At 45.8% G+C, this 21,135-nt stretch overlaps 1 protein-coding gene across 2 annotated transcripts in view; it reads right to left on the minus strand.

The window, feature by feature from the left end:
- C1H10orf90 (chromosome 1 C10orf90 homolog) overlaps positions 1–20,213 on the minus strand; it is an 86,875-nt gene extending 66,662 nt beyond the window's left edge. Inside the window, exons 1-3 of one of the 2 annotated variants that reach the window (XM_038313368.1) lie at positions 20,168–20,213; positions 14,480–14,571; positions 2,779–3,892 (exon numbers count right to left, since the gene is read on the minus strand). In XM_038313368.1, the coding sequence (XP_038169296.1) occupies positions 2,779–3,892; positions 14,480–14,571; positions 20,168–20,213 (1,252 nt within the window). Of the gene's footprint in view, positions 1–2,778; positions 3,893–14,479; positions 14,572–20,167 lie in introns of those variants that run through there. The other variant, XM_038313377.1, reaches the window with a different exon arrangement.
- Positions 20,214–21,135: the final 922 nt, after the last annotated feature.

Genomic DNA, 21,135 nt, shown 5'->3' on the forward strand with positions numbered 1-21,135 from the left:
GCCAGCAGGATGCTCACTAACAGTGAAGACAGAGCACCAAGGACCAACGATGTATGCAAAAAGAAAACCGATTCTTAACCTCACTCCCAAGGAGAAGCAGGCGCCCATGTGGCTGCAGGAATGTTTTGTCCCAGGCAGACGGGACTATCTTCTGTTTTACATGATGTGGCTGCATGTAACTCATCTCTCCTCATTTCAGGAGTCTTCCGGAGTGCATGCATCTCTTCAAGGCTTACCCAAGAATAACATCTGTAGAACTTTCTACCCAGTGACCTAATGACTACGGCCAAAACTGTCTTGACTTTGTCTATGGACTCTCCCACGCAGCATCTACAAAGGCAGCTGGATGTCAGCAAAGCAAGCTCAGAGGGACTCCTGCTTGAAAGGGGTTTAGATGAAAGGAGTTGGCTCTGGACACTATGAAGGATGATGCCCGTTAATAGTGTGTGTAGCCATAGGAAGCCATCAAGAATGCCTCAGATACAGTTCCAGTTACAGACAGCAAGATGCACAGGTCCTCTGAGTCTTAATGAGCATCTCCACGGTCTGAGAGTACTTGCATTAGGCTAAAAGGCTCTGTGAGGGTCGCAGCTGAGCTTGCAAGTGCACCCTGGGATGATGGCGTGCCCTCTACCAGGACAGAATGGGATCATTAGAACTAGTGGGTTGCCACTCATGCTCGTAAATGGCGGACAGGAATTCTGCAGCAGGCTTTCTCATTATTCAACAAGAAATGTCACTCACTGAAAATTAGTGTAGGAAGAGATGAGAGTAATATGCAAACCAGGTAGGTAAATGCATGTGTGTGTGCACATCCTCAACAGAGACACCTGGCCCAAACACCAAACTAGCCTCTCTTTTCATGGAACACCACTCTCTAAAAGACACATGGGTCTCTGCTTTCCTTTGGGCCTGAGGGTTAGGAATTGTTTCTTTGCCCATCTCCTCAATCCTTGATGTTTTCTGTGGTTGTTGGATATTCAGGTAGAAATTGCTGACACTCACACGGTACTTCTTCCCTTCCAAAGGTCCATCTGGGGCTGATAGAGAATGGGAAATAGCATTAAGCTTGAAGACATTCACCAACACTAATTACTGAGTGAACAATACAAGCTCAGAGTGGTGGGTGTTGCTGTCCACATTCATTGAGCTAGAAAATAAGAGAATGTGCTCAGGGCTCCCTGAGTCTTTGTAGCTTTCTTCAAATGATAGGACAAGGCCCCGTAATTTAGAGTCAGGCTCTAAACGTGAGTCTCTACAATACATTACTATTCTGATGGATGTCAGCCCCGCAGGAGGCAGAACTGACCTCCCCTAACCCACCTAAGCAAACCCTTTACGGCAACAGCCAGCCTCTTTATGAAGCCAGAGGGAAGCCACTCTGCTCCGAGATGGATGTTTTGTGATCTGGCTCCAGTTATTTTTAAAGAGCCTGTGGTAAAATTTTCTAAAAATCAAAGTGATTATTCTATACCATGAGACAGAGCGTCAAGTCGTGCTCACCACAGAGTGCAGTTTCTCTATTTCTGGAATCGTCATCAATAAGGAAGATGAAGTGCCCAGCTTGAGCGGTTGCCTTAAATACTAACGCGGAGTTTATCTCTGTAATGCGGAATGGCTGTTTGCGTCTTCCTGCATGCAATGAGCCTGTTGATTCTGGCATTGCAATCATTCAATCAATTCAAAAGCTATATCGAACTTCCTTTACAGATCTCTCAGCAGCCAATATATCTACCCTTGTTAAAACTAACTGCACCATTTAACATTTCCACACGCATTATAGTTTTAAGTGTTTCACGGTCATTTTTTATTAATTAATAAACCCTTAATGGACAAAAATTCATACTATAAAATTATTACGCATATGCTGCGTTTTCAGTTTTGCTATTATTTCTTTGAAATATTTTCCCCAAGTGGAAAGTCTATGACTCATAAAGCAGTCACTCTCACAGAAAGTACAGGACTGGAAATAGAAGTTTACTAAGAGACAGAGAAATCTGTGCTGCTTCCCTCCCTCTGACAGACTCACTTCCTCTCCTGAAAGCCAAGGGGTCTCAGGGAAGCCCACCTGGGAGAGTCTGTCTGGCCCTGAAATGGCAGAAATAGAAACAAATCCCAGCCAGGATCCTCCAGACACAGCTCAGGACACACGATTCCTTTTGCTGCTGTTTGGGAAGGAACAGTCCAACTCTCCCATTAGAAAACATGCTGTAATTATTACATATGCGCACACGCGCACACACACAAATGCACACACACAAACACACGTATGCTTCATTTCATTATAGAACCCAGGTGCAGTTTTGAAATGTTGAAGCTAACACATTTATCAATGGCATGATTGAAAAGTGGAAAACCTTAGAATTCTAGACAATCCCTCAACATTCAGGTGTTGGACCCCTGAAGAGTTTTTTTTTTTTTTAATCTGGGTGGGGTGGCATTTTATTTGACTTACCCTGCTCTGTCATGTGACGTGAGCACGTTCTATTCCAGCTGCTATGGGAGCCACTGTTTGCTATGGGGTGCCTGTGGCCTGACACTCTCTTTCTGGGACGGGGAACCTGAGTGAAGGTCTCTCACTATCTCTACGTGTCTCATCTGAGAACAGGTTCCCAATCAGACTTCAGCAGCAGCTCAGGAGTTGTTGATTTGAGGCAGAGACAACCAAATGCTCACTGTGAACACTCTACTGGGATGGGTGAACAGAAGAAAATCAACAGCTCTCTCTTAGCCCAACACTGACATTGGGACCCCTCCAGCAAGGGGACATCTACTCACCTGCCCGGTAACTCCAGCCGGGAATATGGATGAAGAGTCGGTCAGCATGGCTGCTAGTGGTACATGTTGCAAGCTCCTCTTTCTCCTTTCTTACTGGGACCTGGTTCCTTCTCACATCTGCAAATTTGACTTTTTCCAGAGGAGGGGAGCTAGTCCGAGGGCATGTACCACTCCCCAAATGTACTGGCACCAATGCTGGACTCTCCTTCCAGTGACCTTCCTGAGGCTGGCCCAATTGTGGACCTAGGAGGTCCTGCTTTCCCTCCAGGAGCGCCTGCGGCAGGGCTCTGCTGATTGGCTCGCCATTAGCTGTGCTGTCTACGCCATCTGCTGTTAACCTGTGGGAACTACAGCGGAGGCTGAGAGACAGGACAGACCTGTGGATTTTGGGGCTAGCAGTCTGAGGTTGCTCAAGGGGGACAGAAAGCGATTTGTCCAAATAGTAAATGGCATTGGGACACTGCTGTGACACCCGGAGGTGGACACATGAACTGAACACCAGTGGTACTTTTCTTGATGGTGAACTGTCTGAAGAAAAACTGTCCTCTTTGTCACCCATGTGGGTGATCCAGTACTCCTGCCTTGCACACAGCCTCGTATGAGCCTGGGGCACCTTCATCCCCTCTACAGAGCCACTGCTGGGGAACTCTGTACAGGTGAAGGATCCGTTGTGCTGACATAGATGGGTACCACTGGCCAGAGCTGGGGGTTCTTGGAGCAAAGCATCCTTGGCCCTGCAATTGGGACATAGTGAGTCCCTAACAGTGTCCCATACCAAGGAGTTGGCCGGAGGGCCCACGCGTCGTGCAGTGATGGTGATAGATGAGAACCCTCTGTGGGGGCCTCTGCCCAGGTTGTCCCCTGTGGACAGTGGTTCTGTCTCTAGTCCTTGCTCATCTGATGGAGTCAGAATTCCCAAACCGTCTGGAGCAAATGACCTGTAGGTGTTCACTCCACTGTGCCTGGCCGAAGCTGGCTTTGGGGGACACAGTTGAGGTTGAGCGATTGCTTGTGGCAGAGGCAGCAGGGCTCCGTTTTCCATTGACTTCCTCTCATCAGTCAGGTGGGAAATGATAGGTGATATCATTTTTGTGTTTTGTGATGCCAACATCTCCTAGAAAATAGGTAGAGAAATTTTTAATTATTCCAGGAATTCATAGGAATACAGTTAGTAAACTCTCATGGCTCATGGGGGTTCTGGGGAAGGAGCACTTAGATTTCTCAGTAAAGCCTTCAAGCCTCCCTTGATACCAAATCTGAGCATTCTGAAGAGATGGAAACCTAGGTATGTTTGTGGGGAAATAATGTTCTAGATACGTTAACCTAGTTAGGGGAAGGGTGAACTCATTCAGCTGGGTGCTGGTCTTAGTTTGTGCTCTATCAGTGGAGACCCTCTGACCGTGAGAGTTGCTTCTGCCTGACCCTAGCACCCCAAAACAAAATCTCACAGCCTCAATAGGGAAGGGAGGCAAAACGATCAAGGTGGCTGAGAGTTGGAGTTGAGGAAGTGATAGTCCGTGTGGCTCAGCACTCTGGTGATGGTCTCAGTAAACCATCAGTAACTAGTTTCTTCTCTCACAATCTTCCATCTTGGCCCGTTAAGGCTAATTCAGCTCCTTGCTGCTTGCTTGACCTCACAGAAATCCAAGCTCAGAGAACAAGACAAGGGAAATCAGGTGTTCAAGTTTAGTTTCCCAGACTAGCCAACCAGTTGGCTTTTCTCCCCAGGATGGGGTGTATCTACATAGATGTATTCCAGCACACAGAGTATAGCCATAGCTCAAGGCTACTCTTTGAGGAGCTTTTGTCCACATTTTAAATCATCAAGGAACTCCACGCTTCCTAATTAGCAGTTCCTATGGAAATCACTGCCATGTGCAGAATAGGCACTGGGCGTTTTGTCACTGGGTCTAACCAGATTAAGAGCAAGGAGGAGAACCCCTCTGCTCTTGCTGTTTTCATGGACATGTATTGAGTACTACGGAAGGCTGACCGCAGCCCAGCAATCAGTGTGCACAGAGCCATGCCCCATTTTTTTTTTATGTGTCTAAAGTGAACTTGTGTACAGAACCGCAGAGACCCTGAGATAATGGTAAAAACTGTAGCCTTGGAAGCCAGAAGGCCTCATGAGAGCTCTCAGCAGTCAAGGCAACAGATGTCAAACCCCAGCATATCTGAGGACCACCTAGAACATTGTGAATACAGGTTCCCCAGGCCTGGGTTCTGATGGTGGAATCCGCAGTAGTCTGTGCACCACAGTGATTCTGATGGAGGCCATGCAGGGAGTGTGAACAGAGTCACAGCTGGCCAGCTGTCATCTCAAGGATGCATTCACAAGGGGCGGGCCTAAGCCTGGGCTTTGCCTTTCCCATGATGTAAGAGAACAAGGGCAGGATTTGTGTTTCCTTTATCGCATGTTTAATATTGATTTATTTAAATCACCGAGCATCCTCCTCCAGCAGGACCTGGGACTCTGCACATAACATGCTGATGACACAAGCTGAAGTCAATTGGGAAAAGGATTCTCCATTGGGAAAATGCCTCCCTAAGGTGGGCCTATAGGGTGGACATGTTCCCTACGCTGGATTCCCTCACCCAGCTGTGAAGTAAGGGAGGAGCTAGGTCCTGCCTCAACTTGACGCGCTAAGCTTTGTTTCAAGGCTGTGGAAGGTCTGCCCCTTTCTGAATGGAGATGGAGGAGGCGGGGTGGGTGAGGAGGGGTGTAGATGGGAAGAGGGGGGGAACAGAAGGAGAGGAGGGAGGGGAATTTGAGGTCAGTGTGTAAAATAAATGAAAAAATAATGTTATTTAAATAAAAAAGATGGGCCTATAGGCAAGTCTGTAGTGCCCATTTTCTTAATTGATGATTGATAGAGGAGAACCTAGCCAACTGTGGGAGGTGCAACCCCTGCACTGGTATTCCGGGGTGCAGTAAGAAAACAGACTGGACAAGTATGGGGAGAAAGTCAGTAAGCAGCACTCTAAGTAGACCAGGCTGGCTTTGAACTCAGAGCTCTGCCTGCCTTTGCCATCCATGCGCTGGGATGAAAGGCTTATGCTACCAAACCTGGCTCCCTCGGTTTCTACGTCCCTTTTTACTTCTTAAAGATATGTAAGAAGTTGCAAATTTTAAAAGATAACCAGAGATGGGAGAATAAATGGGGAGTCCATTTTAAACATCCTCCAGAGTTTAAAAACAATTAAAATCTGTTTGTCTCCTGGACAAGGGTAGCACTGCCACCTTCCAATTCAAGGTCAATAGTTCAAAGTCACCCAGTGGAGTCTCCAGTTGTGAGCAGAGATGCCTCCCTGGCACGTCTGGTATTACAGTATAAAACACTTACCCGTAGCCTGCAAACCCCAGAGGCCCATGCCTCCATCTTAGGCAAATCAGTAGACTCTAGTGGGCTAGAGCTGGGCTGGAGGCAGGAGTCACTGCCTTTCGGGCTTCTGTGTCTCCAGCAGGCTACTCCCTCTACTCTACCCTTCTCCTGGCAGCCCTCCCAGGCCTATGATTTGTATGCAAGAACATGACAGTGCACCTGGAGCCCATCTGACAGTTCATAGTCCCTCCCATCCTAGCTAAATTTAGCTCTGAGATTAATTGTTCCTGTGCACCCCACGATGGGTGTAATCATACCCAGTGGGAATTCCTTTGACATTGATCTTTGGAGGAAAAAAAAAACCAGAAACAAAAACAAAACCCAGCTTGGAACCTGTGGTGTTGCTCTCACTGCAGGGCAGAACTTCCTCGAGTTTGGACCAGTGACAAATTGCTCTCAAAAATCTCATGGGGTCAGAGTAGAGATCCCTGAAGACACTGGTCTCCAGGCATAAATTGAATCAGGACCTGTGGGGCGAGGTCTAGAATCTGTATTTGTAACCAGCTCCTGGCTTACCCTTGGGGGTGTGTAGCTATGGAGGAAGGAGGTTGAGCTGACTTAGGTGACCCCCCAGGACTTTTCCTAACCTCAGAGAAGCCTTGATTTGCATAGCTGTAATCAAGAAAATTGAAAAGGAGTCTGTTAAGAGGCACCCTTCCTGGTACTGGAATCACCAATGTCAAAGGGCCATCTTGGGTTCAGGCTCCTGTGAGAGTCTGGGCCTTAGAATTAGCAGGGCTAGGAATAAAGAGTTGCTAGTTCAGCTTGGAGCTCCACAGAAAAGACCCTGATACTGGCAATGACAGTCTGGTTCCTCCCGGCAGAGCTCAAGGGCATACTTGCTGAGGGCTTCCTTAGGGCCACAGGCTTTAAGCATCATTGCAAAAGGACCCAGGGTCCCTGGAGAGCCTGGCTAAAGAGCCAGCTGCCAGGTTCACTAGCAGAGGCCTGGAGAGTGTGGCTGTGATTTTCTGACTCCATCAGAAGAAAGAGGAAAGGGTGATAATGAGAAGTGTGAATCTGAACTTATTCCTCAAGCTCTTGTGTTATTCGGGGTGACACTGTTCCTGGGTGAAGACACACTGGCCAGCACCAGGCCCCGGGAACAATTGTCTGCCTTCTCTTCTTCACAGGGAAGGTGTGAAGAACAGAAAGGTATGACAGGGTGACAGTGTCTCTCAAGTTGTAAGCCTTGCTTTGGTTTCTTTTCTGCTACTGTAATAAAATTACCAGGATGAAAGTAATGGAAAGAAGGGAGGGCAGGAGAGAGGGAGAGAGGGGAGGAAGGGAGGGAGAGAGGAGGAAGGAAGGGAAGGAAGGTGTATTTAGCTTCAAGTTCAATGTGCAGTCCGTCACCAACAGTAGCATCTTGAAGTAGCTTGTCACACCAAGGCTACAGTATAAAGGCCCAGGATCCAACCCATGAAATGGTGCCGTCCACAATTAAGAGGAGCCTTCCTACATCAATAGACTTAAGAGAATCCCCTAAAGGTTTGTTCAGAGTCCCATCTCCCGGGTGATTCTAGGCTTTGTCAAACCGACAGTTAACACTAACTATCACAGGCATTTGTATAAATTACTTTTTCCTTGACTCAGCAGAAATTAGTAGATAACTGATATGATCAAAACAACAGCGTCTCATCCAACTTACACTTTCCAATAACTGTGTTTTGGTGTTATGTGTAACATTACGGTTATAGGCAAACCGTATGCTTAATGATCCAGATGACAAATATTTATTGAACACCTAGTAATACTACATTCCAGGTGCATGTTGAGTAACAGAAACCTTTGTGGTCTCCTGGAATTAACAGGCCGGAGGCAATAGCCAAATGATCAGGACCATCATTAGACTGAGTATTAACCAAAGATTCCCCAAAACACAAGTAGCGGTTAAAAAGGAGATGAGGGGCTATTCACCCTTTAGCATATACAATACTTCTGTAAGGCAAGTATTTTTTATCAAATCTCATTTTCTCATTGAGACCGGTAGATAATCAAATAGAATATGCAACCTAGGGTTAGGGAGACGGCTTGGTTAATGAAGTGTTTCCGCACAGGCATGGAGTTTGAGTTTGGATCTCCAGCATCTGTTGACAGTAAACATGGCTCTGTCTAGTACCTCCATCATGAGGCTAGACTCTCAGAAAGCTAAGGAGTGGGGTAGATCCAGCCATCAGCCACGGCTTTAATCCTAGCCATATCGCTTAGCAAATTAAAGACTCATGTGGTCAGAAAAAGAGATATACAGTAAAGATAGATTAGAAGATGAAGAAAACCTCTAAATGGTTTACAATTTGTTTAAAAGTATATGTAGGCTTGGGAAAGAAAAGAAAAAGGATGAAGTCCTTAAAAAGGGGGGTGAGAGAGAGAGAAGAGACAGAGACAGAGAGAAAGACAGACAGAGAGAGAGAGAGAGAGAGAGAGAGAGAGAGAGAGAGAGGGAGAGAGAGAGAGAAGTTGGGTGTGGTGGCACACACCTTTAATCCCAGCAATTGGGAGGCAGAGGCAGGCAGATCTCTGTGAGTTCAAAGACAGCCTGGTCTACAGAGTGATTTCCAGGGCAGCCAAAGATACACAGAAAAACCCTGTCTCAAAAACCCAAAAATTAAAAAGAAAAAGAAAAAAATAGAGCTTAAAATAAAGTCATGTAAAGATGGAAAAGACACATAGAGTCTGAACACTGTATGTTATTGTGTTGCCTTTGAATTGTTTGAATGCTGAGGAAGGAGCAACAGCTGCTGAAAGACGTTTAATTATAAATGTTACTGGGTTAATCCAACATACATATTTTGAAAATGCCTTGACTTCAATTTTAAGTCAAAAGTTATGTTACTTTGGAGAAGATGTTTTTGCTTTTGTTTCCACAGGAAATGAGAGGCTGTGGATTCATTCTGGGTTAAGAAAAGCACATTTGATCAAGGAAGACCCCCCCGCCCCCGCTGAGAAATCTGCAATAGGAGCAGAAGGCCCAGATGTCTTGAGTTCTACATCCAGAACAGTTTCAAGACTGCTGGCTGAGATGATCAAGCCTTACAGAATATTCCAGTGAGGACTTGATCATAATTCTAAATTTTCTTTAGGTCCCCATAAGATTATTAGTACCCCCCCCCCCCAATCAGCAGGAAGTATCCTGGGAAACAACACCCACGTTCCCAACAAAATGGATTATGAATGTTTTTCTTTGTTTAAAGTATTGATTTCAAGTTGCTATGGATAATAGTCAGGAAAAAAGCTAAACAAAGGAAATTAGCTTTAGAGTTTTTGTTTTGAAAAAAAAAAAAACAAGGGGTATGGGAAGGGCTATGGGATAATGGTCTTCTCTCCTGTAAAGATTTGTTGCTTGAATTGCTTTAATAAAATGCTGATTGGCCTGTAGCCAGATAGGAAGTATAGGTGGGACAACCAGAACAGGAGAATTATGGGAAGAGAAAAGGCTGAGTCTGGAGTCATCACCCAGACACAGAGGAATCAAGATGAGAATGCCTCACTGATAAAGGTACCAAGCCACATGGCTAACACAGACAAGAATTATGGGCTAATTTAAAATGTAAGAATTAGTTAATAAGAAACCTGAGCTAACACAGTTTATAATTAATGTCGACCTCTGTGTGTTTCTTTGGGACTGAACGGCTGCAGGACAGGGTGGGACAGAAATCTCTGTCAACAAGCACCCACATAAAAAGCAAGACATGGTTGCATGTGCCTGTAACCACAGTGCTAGGGAATAAGAACCAAGAGGATCCCTGGGGCTCGTTGGCCAACTTGTCTAGGAAAGAAGATGAAGACTCTATCTCAAAAAATGAGGTAGGAACCAATCAAGGAAGATATAAAGTCAATCTCTGACCTCTGCATGCACAGGTGAATGCAGCAAAAATACACACACACACACACACACACACACACACACACACACACACACTGAGAAAAAGGGACAAGTTATGAAAGGACAGATTGTCTCAAATCAAGCTATTTTGGGAGGACACTCCCTCTGTCTTTTAACAAAGGTTAACTTAAGGTGGCTTTGAAGAGAGATAGCTTTCATGTAAAATAAAGTTGAAAGATGTAAGACTAGATTTAAAAGGATGAAGAAAACCAGCTGGTACTGAAAGAGATGTGTGTTCAAGGTTAGTGACAGCCAGGCTGGGTTTGAGCCTGGCTTTAGTAGCAGACCGTCTCCTGACCAGTGTCTTCCAAGATAATTCTTGCCATCTCTTGCTCATAGATGCTACGATTGATTTCTTTTAAATGTTTTAAGATATTGATTTATTTTAAACATTTCCAGCCTGGTTTTGTAGAGCTGGTAAGTCTTTGCAGGCTTCTTATCGACTCTGTTTGCTTTTTATTTATGCCTTAAGGCGTATGACTAAGAAGAGCATCGTTTGCTAAATTGAAATAAGAGGGAGATAAGTGGCAGATACTCAGAGCAATCCTACCCTGAGTCACTGAGGTGAAAATGACTTTCTTCCTGCAGCAATTTATATCTCCGAAGGAGAAGCATTCAGTCTGCTCTGGACCTCTAAAATATGTATTTTCCCCCCCTGGATGAGACAGTTCTTTCCTCTGCCAGTATCGCTCTGCAACCCATGACTATATTTCCCAGATTCGAATCTATCTCCTCACAGATACTCACTGCCACTGTTACCTTCACCCGCTGCAAACCTGCTGACCCTCATAGAGCAGACCTGGAAGCATTACTGCTGAGTAATCTATCAACCCAGTGCTACCGTGTCCTGGATACAAGGGCAATTCAGTCTTGCATTTACGCTGCCGAGAAGCAACGGGGACTCGGGGCTGCAAAACAAACGGGAAATAGGAGCTCTGCTCTCTCCTCACGGTGATGCCATTGACTTTCTGTGCAGTCGGTAAAAACCAGAGGATTCAGGTGGGTTACACCAGCAGGAAGAAGCTGGCTAGCATCAACCTCTCTCCCATGTTTTCATTACGGTTAGTAGATACGAGAGTTGCCATCTTAAGCATTCTAAGTGCATGTTACCCTGCTGTCAAATGCATTCTATAATGCTGTGCAGCCCTCACCAGCCCTCTCCAGAGCTCATCTCATAAAGCTAAAAATTCTGTTCCCATTAAATAAAAAGTCCCCACTCCCTCCTCCTTGAGGCCGCTGGAAACCAACGAGAATCAATGCTTTTAAGTAGGGGGAAGGCAGTCAGTAAACCACAGGATGTGCAATTGTGTCTCATAATCTGAAGAAATTAAAAATAAAAATTAGAACCCCTTAAAGGACATAGGGATGTTGGGATAGTGCATGACTGAAGAAAGCCATGGAAGTTGATACGTACTTTTAAGGCAGCCTTTTCAAACACGGGGAAAATAAGGAAAGGACATGTAATCAATATTTTCTTTTGTATACGTTTCTGTATTTTTGTAAGTTTCTTCCTTGTGTTTGTGCATCTGCATGTGTGAAGATGCACCAGCATGTGTGTGTGTGTGTGTGTGTGTGTGTGTGTGTGTGTGTGTGTGCAGAGAATGAACCAGGTTGTCTTTCTCTGTGCTCTCTAGGACAGAGTCGCCTACTGATCCTGGAGGTCAGCAATCTGCCTAAACTGGCTGGACTGTAAATTCTAGCACCTCCTGCTCCACTCTACTGTGCTGGGGTTATAGGTGCACACCACCATGCCTGACTTTTGTATGGGTGTTGGAGATCCAAACTCAAGTCCTCATGTTTGTGAGGCATGTATTTTAATGATTGAGGCATCTCCCAGCCCCTATTTTCCTGTTTCTATATGATATTGTCACTAACTTTAGTATAAAGACAACTTGGATTCAAGTATATATATATATTAGAAGAAGTGATTGTGGTCCATGTTTTACTCTTAAATAATCACTTGGCAGAAGAAGCACGGCTTCTCTCATCATTGCTCCAGCCTTGAGTGTTTCGGAAGGGAAGTGATCAGTCTTGTGCAGGCTCTGGAGAGAGGCTGAGAGCTAGGGCACTAACCCAGGTGGGGAATCTGCTAGAGGGTTTCATCACTTGGCGGTGGCATTATGACACACACAGGACAAGCTTTCAAAGCTCTTGGTTAGGAGGAAAATTAGAAAGTCACACTATTAGATGATCTAGGCGATTCCAAAGCAGGGGTTGAGAAGGTGTGATTTCCAGGAGATGACTCAGTTACAGGGAGCAACTGCCTCCCTCCTCTCCTCTCCTCTCCTCTCCTCTCCCCTCCCCTCCCCTCCTCTCCTCTCCTCTCCTCTCCTCTCCTCTCCTCTCCTCTCCTCTCCTCTCCTCTCTCTCCTCTCCTCTCCTCTCCTCTCCTCTCCTCTCCTCTCCTCTCCTCTCCTCCCTCTCCTCTCCTCCCTCTCCTGTTCTCCCTCTCCTTTCCTCTCCTCCCCCTTTCTCTCCTCTCCTCCCCTCCTCCCTCTCCTGTCCTCTCCTCCCTCTCTTCATGTATGTGTATGTTTTTGTATGTGGGTATGGGTGTGGGAGAGAGAGAGAGAGAGAGAGAGAGAGAGAGAGAGAGAGAGAGAGAGAGAGAGAGAGAGAGATTGAGAGAGAACATGAATACAGGGATTTGGCCACATGGCCCCAACGATCTTTATCATGATTAGTGACCAAATACTGATTATTGTTGACATTAGTACGAAAGTACTGGAATTTTCCAGGTCAGTGTGGAGAACAGAAGGGAAATATGGTCAGCTCGAACATCAACATTTTCTTCCTTTCCACTGTGCTGAGAATAGAATCCGGGGCCTTGTGTGTGCTATGCAAAAGTTCTAGAATTGTACAGTATCTCTGGCCCCAAGTCTTTTAAAAGTAGTAATCCTTCTCAGCAGTGCTCCCATCCTTCCTGGACTCAACTCTTCTTTTCCCCAGCCTCTCTCCAACCTCCATTTCCAGTGACCACACCTCCTCCTGTTTTCACCCCACCCCCTTCTACTCTAGGTAGAAGCTTGCTCTGCTCCCAGGGAACAAATCAAGTACACCAAGGCATGTTGGAGTCTTGTCACAATGAGCGTGATGTATCCCTCTAGAATAGGCTTTGAATGCCAGCCACTACATCTCTTTTCATCTTAAGGGCCAGAATAGCATCTGTACTGCTTAGGTTTTGCTAACAATACAAGCTAGAGTCATGTGAGAAGTGGGAATCTCAGTTGAGAGAATGCCCCCATCATATTGGTCTGTGGGTATAGTTGTGAGGCATTTTCTTGATTGATGATTGATGTGGGAGGGCCCAGCCCACTATGAACAATGCATCCCAGGGCAGGTGGGCCTGGGCTTTATAAGAAAACTAACTTGCAAACCGGGAGAACAAGTCAGTAAACAGCATTCCTCTATCTCTGAGTCAGTTCCTGTCTCTAGGTTTCTGCCTTGAGTTCCTGCCCTGGTCGTCTTGATGATGGACTGCACCCTGTAAGTCCAACACGCGCTTTACTCCCCAAGCTGGTTTTGTCACAGCAACAGAAACCAAACTAGAATAGCATCTTTTATTCTTGGGAGATTGGAGCCAGGGATCCCTGGATGCGCAGGAGATCTTTACTAAATGCAGAGTTCCATGAAAGGCACATATTTCTGAGAAAGAACCCAAGAGCAGACATGTTTACTATTTAAATCTTTTACAAGGAAATATTGATAAGCCCCAGCAGGTGTGTTATAATCTGGTCAGACCTCCAGAGCAAAGGAGGAAAAGAGAGATCCGGGGCCCAGCAGCTTAGCTGCCTCAAGAGTTGCGTGTGTGCGATGCGTGACTCTACACTGAAGCTTTGTTTTGGCTTCTGCACAAAGGGTTCAGCATCAGGACTCCCACTCTGGGCCAACAGGAGCATCAAATGAGTCAGCCAATTACAGAGGACCTGGCATATAAACTGGTGATGCTAACCACTGTGGGCAGAGCTCTCCACCCTCTGGTTTGAAGCCCTTCCTTATATAAACATGACTTCTAATTTTTGTCTCTGTTTCACACTTCTGACGCCTTTTCAGCTGAAACAGCCTGTACCAGCTTGTTAGGTTTCAAAGCACTTCCTCCTGACCTTCTGAATACATGGCAGGATATTCTGGCTCCCCCTCCTACTTTAAAACTGAGTTAGATCATCACGCTCTCCTCTGACACTGCAAACTTACAAATTGTTAATCGAGATTATAGAAGTTATTTAATATACACACAGATATGTGTATGTGTATGCGCCATACTTTTCTATAAAATTCTTAATCACTTGTGGTTGGATTTTTTCCTGATTCATTAATTCAACGTTCAAGTAAAGAAAACAAACCACAAACCCTATCTTGAGTAGGCCAGCAATTGTGTTTTATAGTTCAACACCTTTTGCTGACCAGTCTAGAAGTCACAAACATAGGTTACCTTGGCGAAGTCCAACTTCCTCTCTGTAACATCAGCCTGGAGAATTTTAAAGGCGATTTGATCATTTGTACTATAGCGCGTGTCCAGTAATCCTAGACAAAAGGAGATGACACGGCTACTTTCAGTACACAGAAGGATAAAATAGAATGTGTAACTTCCATTTTACTATAAAATTTAATGTCCCCCACTCCCATAATATACCAGCCAATTGCAGCTCAAGTATATTATGAGCCATGACAAGACCCATGTTTCTTTCCTTCACTGTTCCAGCCACTTCTGCTCTCAGAGTTCATTATTATTGATTCGGCTACAAGAGTCCTTCCCCATACAGTTGTTCCTGTTCTTTAGAGTCAGTAAGTGCTTGACCAGATGTGGCTCTAATCATGTTTCCATTGTCCCAAGTTTACACTCAGAGAGAGAAAACTACATTTCCTGGCATCTCTAGAATCAAGGCATAAATACAAGACTGACTTTGGCCAGCTTCTTGATACAACCATAACTAGATGGACAGTGGGGGACCAGGTACTTGTGGCCAAGTCGCTTTAGAGAGCATGAAGATATTTGGGGAATAACATAAGGGGATTTTGCTCTAAAGACAACTAAGGCTTTGGTCAGGCCTGAATGTAGAGAAGGAAAGACACATGGACAAGACCTCTCTTGGCTTAAGTTTCCTGATGGATGGAACCTGCCCTGCCTGACTCTTAGAACTCCAAGCAAAGGTGCTTTTAGGAAAAGCATCTTTGGATGAAAGCCAGAAGCATCTTAAAAACCAACCTGGGTCCTGAGGCAGAACTGAGACATGCTTACCTGTGGGTCCACATTGACAGTGACCCTGAGATCTCTCACAGTAATATTTGCCAGGATGTTCCTACAGAAATGTGAGTTAGACACAGGAAGACCTGACTGGGGGAATTTGTGCAAAAATATCCAGAGATCTAGTCTCTTCAGACCAGGGGCAAAGCATGCTCTCCCCAAGACCACATTCTGTCGAATGTGATTTTTCAAAACACAATGGATGATACTGGTCCTAGAGATTAAAACTGTCAGAAACAGGCTCTCTAAATTTAACATGCTATGTCAGAGTTCTAGAATATGGTGACATCAGAGTGGGGGGTGAGGACTCCATCTCCAGCACCATAAAAAGATTCCCTACTTCTTTAGATAAAGGTTAAATAAAGCATTATTCAGAGTAAAACATCATATGCTACAGTACTGTTAAGTTTGGCAGATTTGTGAAGGGGCCAGGATTTGACTCTGGGGGGTTTCCAAGGGTCACCTCTAACCCACCCAAAGCCTACCTCCTTTATATCCTGTCTTTGAGCGACAATAAACTTCTGTCATGTCCTGACTTGGGCTCTGGCTCCATCTATGACTGTTACCGAATGACAACGGGTCATTCAAGGTGATGTGCGCTGATTACTTTCTGTGAAGCACTACTATCAGAGCTGGGGGGCTTGGTGAACTCCTGTGCAATGCTGGCGCCTCGGGATGATCTGACATTGAGACTGATGGAGACAGAAGTCACCGGGCCTGCTTGTGTAGCATGGCATGGGAGTGAGGACATTAGAATCGGCACAGTCCTGGGGACTCGATGGGTTTCCATCTGCTCTACTTTGGCCCTAGCTGGCCCTCAGTGTATCAGCTGTGGACCCTGCCTTCATCCATAAATGCAGACAATGGTACTGCCTACAGAAACACAGGCCTTGCCCTCACTGACCCGGGGAGGTCTTCATCAAAGCACTTTGGTGAGGATGGAGTATCAGGTAAATATGACATAAGAGGCAGAGGGTGCTATTGTTAGAGCACAGGCCAAAGTGGCTCCTGCCAAAGTCCAATTGCTTTCCTGGACTTTTCTTGTTGCTAGACACTGTCCATGTTCCTTAACCTGTGCCTGCCCCACTCCAGCCTCCACTTTTGCCACTGTCCCTTCTCTTTGACTCTTCCCTACTGTTTCCCTTGAACAAGGATTTCTGAACTAGAGTGAGGCCCCCTGGACAATCCAAGGTAATGTCTTCATCTCAAGAATGGATCAGAACATGGGCTTATTTAGGGTATCATATTTCTTGTACTATAGTGATTGGGAAGATTCAGGTAGAGGGACTGAAGAACCTTCAAATGCGAACATTAAGTCTATGTAACAACACAGAAAAACATAATGACACACTATGGAAAGGAATCAAAAGCCTATGGAGCATGTGACTGTGACATTAATACCATGTATGAGGCAATCTATAAAAACAATAGAATGACTCATGGAAAAAAATGCCCTTAGGTGCAAAGAACTGCCCTAGGTTGTAGGGCCTGACCAACTGAAGGATGGGTCAGTTAGGATTTATATCTGAAGACTCATTCACAACTGAGGTAGCAATTATAGTCACGTGGCTATACCTGTTTCTGTTTTCTCTATCTACAAAGTCATAATATGGGACTGATGCTTCTGAGCCCTCATTGTCCCCTTTGCTGGATTGCTACCCCATCCCTTTGCTGGATTGCTACTCTATCCCTTTGCTGGATCGCTACCCCATCCCTTTGCTGGATTGCTACCCCATCCCTTTGCTGGATTGCTACCCCATCCCTTTGCTGGATTGCTACCCATCCCTTTGCTGGAATGCTACCCCATCCCTTTGCTGGATTGCTACCCCATCCCTTTGCTGGATTGCTACTCTATCCCTTTGCTGGATCGCTACCCCATCCCTTTGCTGGATTGCTACCCCATCCCTTTGCTGGATTGCTACCCCATCCCTTTGCTGGATTGCTACCCCATCCCTTTGCTGGATTGCTACTCTATCCCTTTGCTGGATTGCTACCCCATCCCTTTGCTGGATTGCTACCCCATCCCTTTGCTGGATTGCTACCCATCCCTTTGCTGGAATGCTACCCCATCCCTTTGCTGGATTGCTACCCCATCCCTTTGCTGGATTGCTACTCTATCCCTTTGCTGGATCGCTACCCCATCCCTTTGCTGGATTGCTACCCCATCCCTTTGCTGGATTGCTACCCCATCCCTTTGCTGGATTGCTACCCCATCCCTTTGCCGGATCGCTACCCCATCCCTTTGCTGGATTGCTACCCCATCCCTTTGCTTAGACAGCACCTCCACTCAGGTCCCTCTGTATTGAGTACCCTTCGCTGGCCCATGGATCATCTCTTAGAGAATGCTCTATCCTTGATTCCCTCAACCTCTGTCTCAGGGCTTTGTTTCTTGGAGGAAGAAGCTATGATGGCTAACCATCCTTCTTTTCTACCCCATAGCAAAGTTTCTCCAAGTGCGCTCCTCCAGCAACAGGGCCAGCATTGGATGAATTGATACAGACATCTGTTCTGGTGGTACCACCCCCAGATCTACCTGATGAGGATGCTCTTGGGAAGCTTAGGCATCCACCCATGCTTCCGCCAGTGTTTCAGCACACTTGAAGTAGCTCAAGTCCCACATGGTCTAAGACTAATAACCTCCCTGATAGATGTTAAATCGATGACCAGGAAGGAAGCCATGATGTTTTGATTTAAAAACTACCTTGTAACTTGCAAGGATCTGGGTCCCACCTCTAAGCAAGGGGATCAAAGGAGGCTTTAATTAATATAAACCTACTGCAATGCTAGCCAACTGATATGTATGATGCAACTGGTTAAAATCATTCAATGATCCAATGATCCACAGTCACCCGTGCTGGTGTATGTAGCAAGTCAAGATGACTATGAAGATCATCATAGGAGAATATTAAACAGAAAAATGGGAAAGGGGTGGGGAGAAAGTTGGATAAGCAAGCAGATGACAAAGCAGGGGGAAAGTGGAACAAGGTAAAGAACAAAGAAAGACAAGAGCTAGTCACACTCTGATGACTCGTAGGATGTACATACAGCGTGATAAATTCCTACACATTGGCCAACACAGCTTCAGCTGTCCCAAAGAACAGCCGACAAGAGCCACTGTGTATTGCCTAATGAATCAATCCATCAATGCCATCTGCAAACAGGAAGTGTATGGATCCTGGGTGTGTGCCTCAGCGCACTTCCTTCTGCAACTAAGTCACTGTGTCAGAGGCAAGATACACTCAGTCCCCTCTCCTTCTACTGGGGGGGTTTGTAGAAAAGCATTTCTAATCTGACAGGAGTCAGAGGGTACTCTTGATTGCTTCTGTCTCCTTAACAATACTTCCTTTCACAGTTTTAAAACACATTTCGTAGAGAAAAATCTCTTAAGATTTAGATTTTACTGTCTCCGTGGGATTTAATCTCAGTTAAGCCTCTAGAGATTTCTTCCCATTGGGGACTTCTAGAACAACATGGTTTTTTGTGAATTTTTCTGGGTTCTCTCCTTGATGCCTTCTGTTCCCTTTTGCTTCCTCTTAACATACCCATGTAGAACAATCTCCCCAGGGGTCCAGGTCCCCTTGATGAGCACCACCTTTAAGCTCAGCTGCTCCAAGTCATCCCTGACTCAGCCTTCCCCAAAGGGAGAGCATTTAACTTCCCTAGAGTTCAGCACTCCATCCCTCTTGCTTACGTGCTTGGTGAGCAGTCATACCCCCCTCTACCGACAGTACAGAAGCCTTACCCTTTGCATCCCTGCCTCTTCTCACCACCAGCATCCTCCCAAAAGGCAAAGCTGGTCTCATGGGAAGGTTCCTCTCCATTGCATCAGTATACTTTCCCTGTGCTCCCTGGTCTCAGCAAGGTCATTCCTGGGCCAATGGCCACTAGCCACACCTCCTGGAAAGCTTGGCTAAATCCCCTTAACACCACCGGCAGTGACCTTGAGTAGAGACTCCATGGCTTAGAAAAGTTAATATTGGCGCACCATGTATGGGCACCCAGAGGCTCAAGAGAATCAGGACAGGAACCCTAGAAACGAGACTGCTTCACATCCTGGCTGTGGGTACCTTGAACGTCTTCACAGCCTTAAACTGTCTCACAACTTGATCACATGTGCTGCCTCCCAGCCCTTCCTTGGGCTATCTCCTAGTCCCTCGGCCCTACACAGTGCAAAGTTACCTCCTCTCAAAGGAACTCTCTGACATGCTCCTACGTGCACATCCCAGGCTGCGTTAGAGTCTGTACAGGCTGTCTATGGATGCCGTTAATAGATTTCCATAAACCATGAGGCCCACGGCCAACAATAGGCTATTTTCTTCTAGCCCTGAAGGCTGGAAACTGAGGTGTCCATAGGGACAAGCTGTGCTTCCCCTGCAGGCTCCAGGGAAGGGTCCTTCCTGTGACTCTCAGATGCTGGGCATTGCTGGAAATCCTTCGTTTTCTTGACTCGTGGCCACCTGGCTCAGACCTCTGCCTCCATCTTCCCACGGCCATCTTTCCCACGGGCTTGTGCCTCTAAATCCTTTTGCCCTCGTAATGATACTAGGTCTAGGGACTACCCTACTCCATTGTGATCTCCCCTTAGCACAGCCATATCGTCAAAGACCCTGCTTTCCAATGAGGTCATACTCAAACCATCAAGGGTTAGGCCTGGAACATCTTTTAGTAGATGGGAGCGAGTCAACTCACAGACCTGTGCTAGACAAGTGTGAGGGCGTGTACTGCTGTGCCTGTCAATCAGCCTGACTCCTAACATCCATCTCTCTTCCTGGAACTTGGTACCGATGATGTCTGGCCAGGTGAAGATACCAAGTAGACACCACACAAGTATAACATTTACACTCTGATATCTGTGAGGGGGAAGCCAGAACGTACCTTCCCTAGACAGTTTGATCATGTCCCACTGATGCTTCAAAGCCATCTTACTTCATTTCAAAGACCATCTAATGATGAAAGCGTGCTTTGCCAAATTAAGAAACATGGCCACAGTTTGAATCTGCTGCCACTCTCAGAATGAGTCAGGTTTCCAACCTTCCACCGTGGTCTGGCTGATGAAATCATTGGAATGTTTACCTAGCAACCAGGGGGTGGATAGCCACCTCAAGGTCGCTTCTTGCCACCATTAATTTAGGGTTAACATCGGATACTCATTTGACAAGTACACTGAGTTTCATGAGAATTGTTTAAAAGCTTTCTGCTGGGAAAAGTTAGACCTGAGGGAGGGGAAAAAAAAAACTCTTAAGCACTGTCTGGAGTTGGAAGATTTCTTCCCAAACTGTCCCATCTTCCTTGTGTTTCACTTGCTATGACGATGTCGGTCACTTACAAAGCAGTGAGTCCCTATGGAAGTTCCTCAAGAGGGCTGCAGAGATGTCTCAGAGATTAAGAGAATGGACCACTCTTGCAAATGACCTGAGGGGGTTCTTAGCACCAATGCCAGGGGGATCACAACCACTAGTAACTCTAGCTCCAGGGCGTCTAGCGCCCTCTTCTGGACTCCGTGGAGACTTGAGCTCACATGTATACAGACTTACACAGATACACATAATTTTAAAAAGTAAAAATAAATCCATTTAAAAGTTTCTTAGGACTAAATATATTCAGGTAACATCATAATGTTAAACAATCTAATCTACCTAGTTCTAGTTTTTATACACTACTCTAGTTCAAGTTCAGCAATATGACAGACATTCCATCTACTGCAATAGCTATTATGGTTGTTTAATACAATCAAGTAAACTATCTTTGACCCTAAGATATGGAGAATATTTTCTTGTGATTTATACGTGACTCAATTTGAAGTGGCTTCCACAGTTATTCCCCCTTATCTAGGAAGGGAAGCA

The sequence above is a fragment of the Arvicola amphibius genome, chromosome 1 (genome assembly GCF_903992535.2).
Source record: "Arvicola amphibius chromosome 1, mArvAmp1.2, whole genome shotgun sequence".
NCBI classification, from domain to species: domain Eukaryota; kingdom Metazoa; phylum Chordata; class Mammalia; order Rodentia; family Cricetidae; genus Arvicola; species Arvicola amphibius.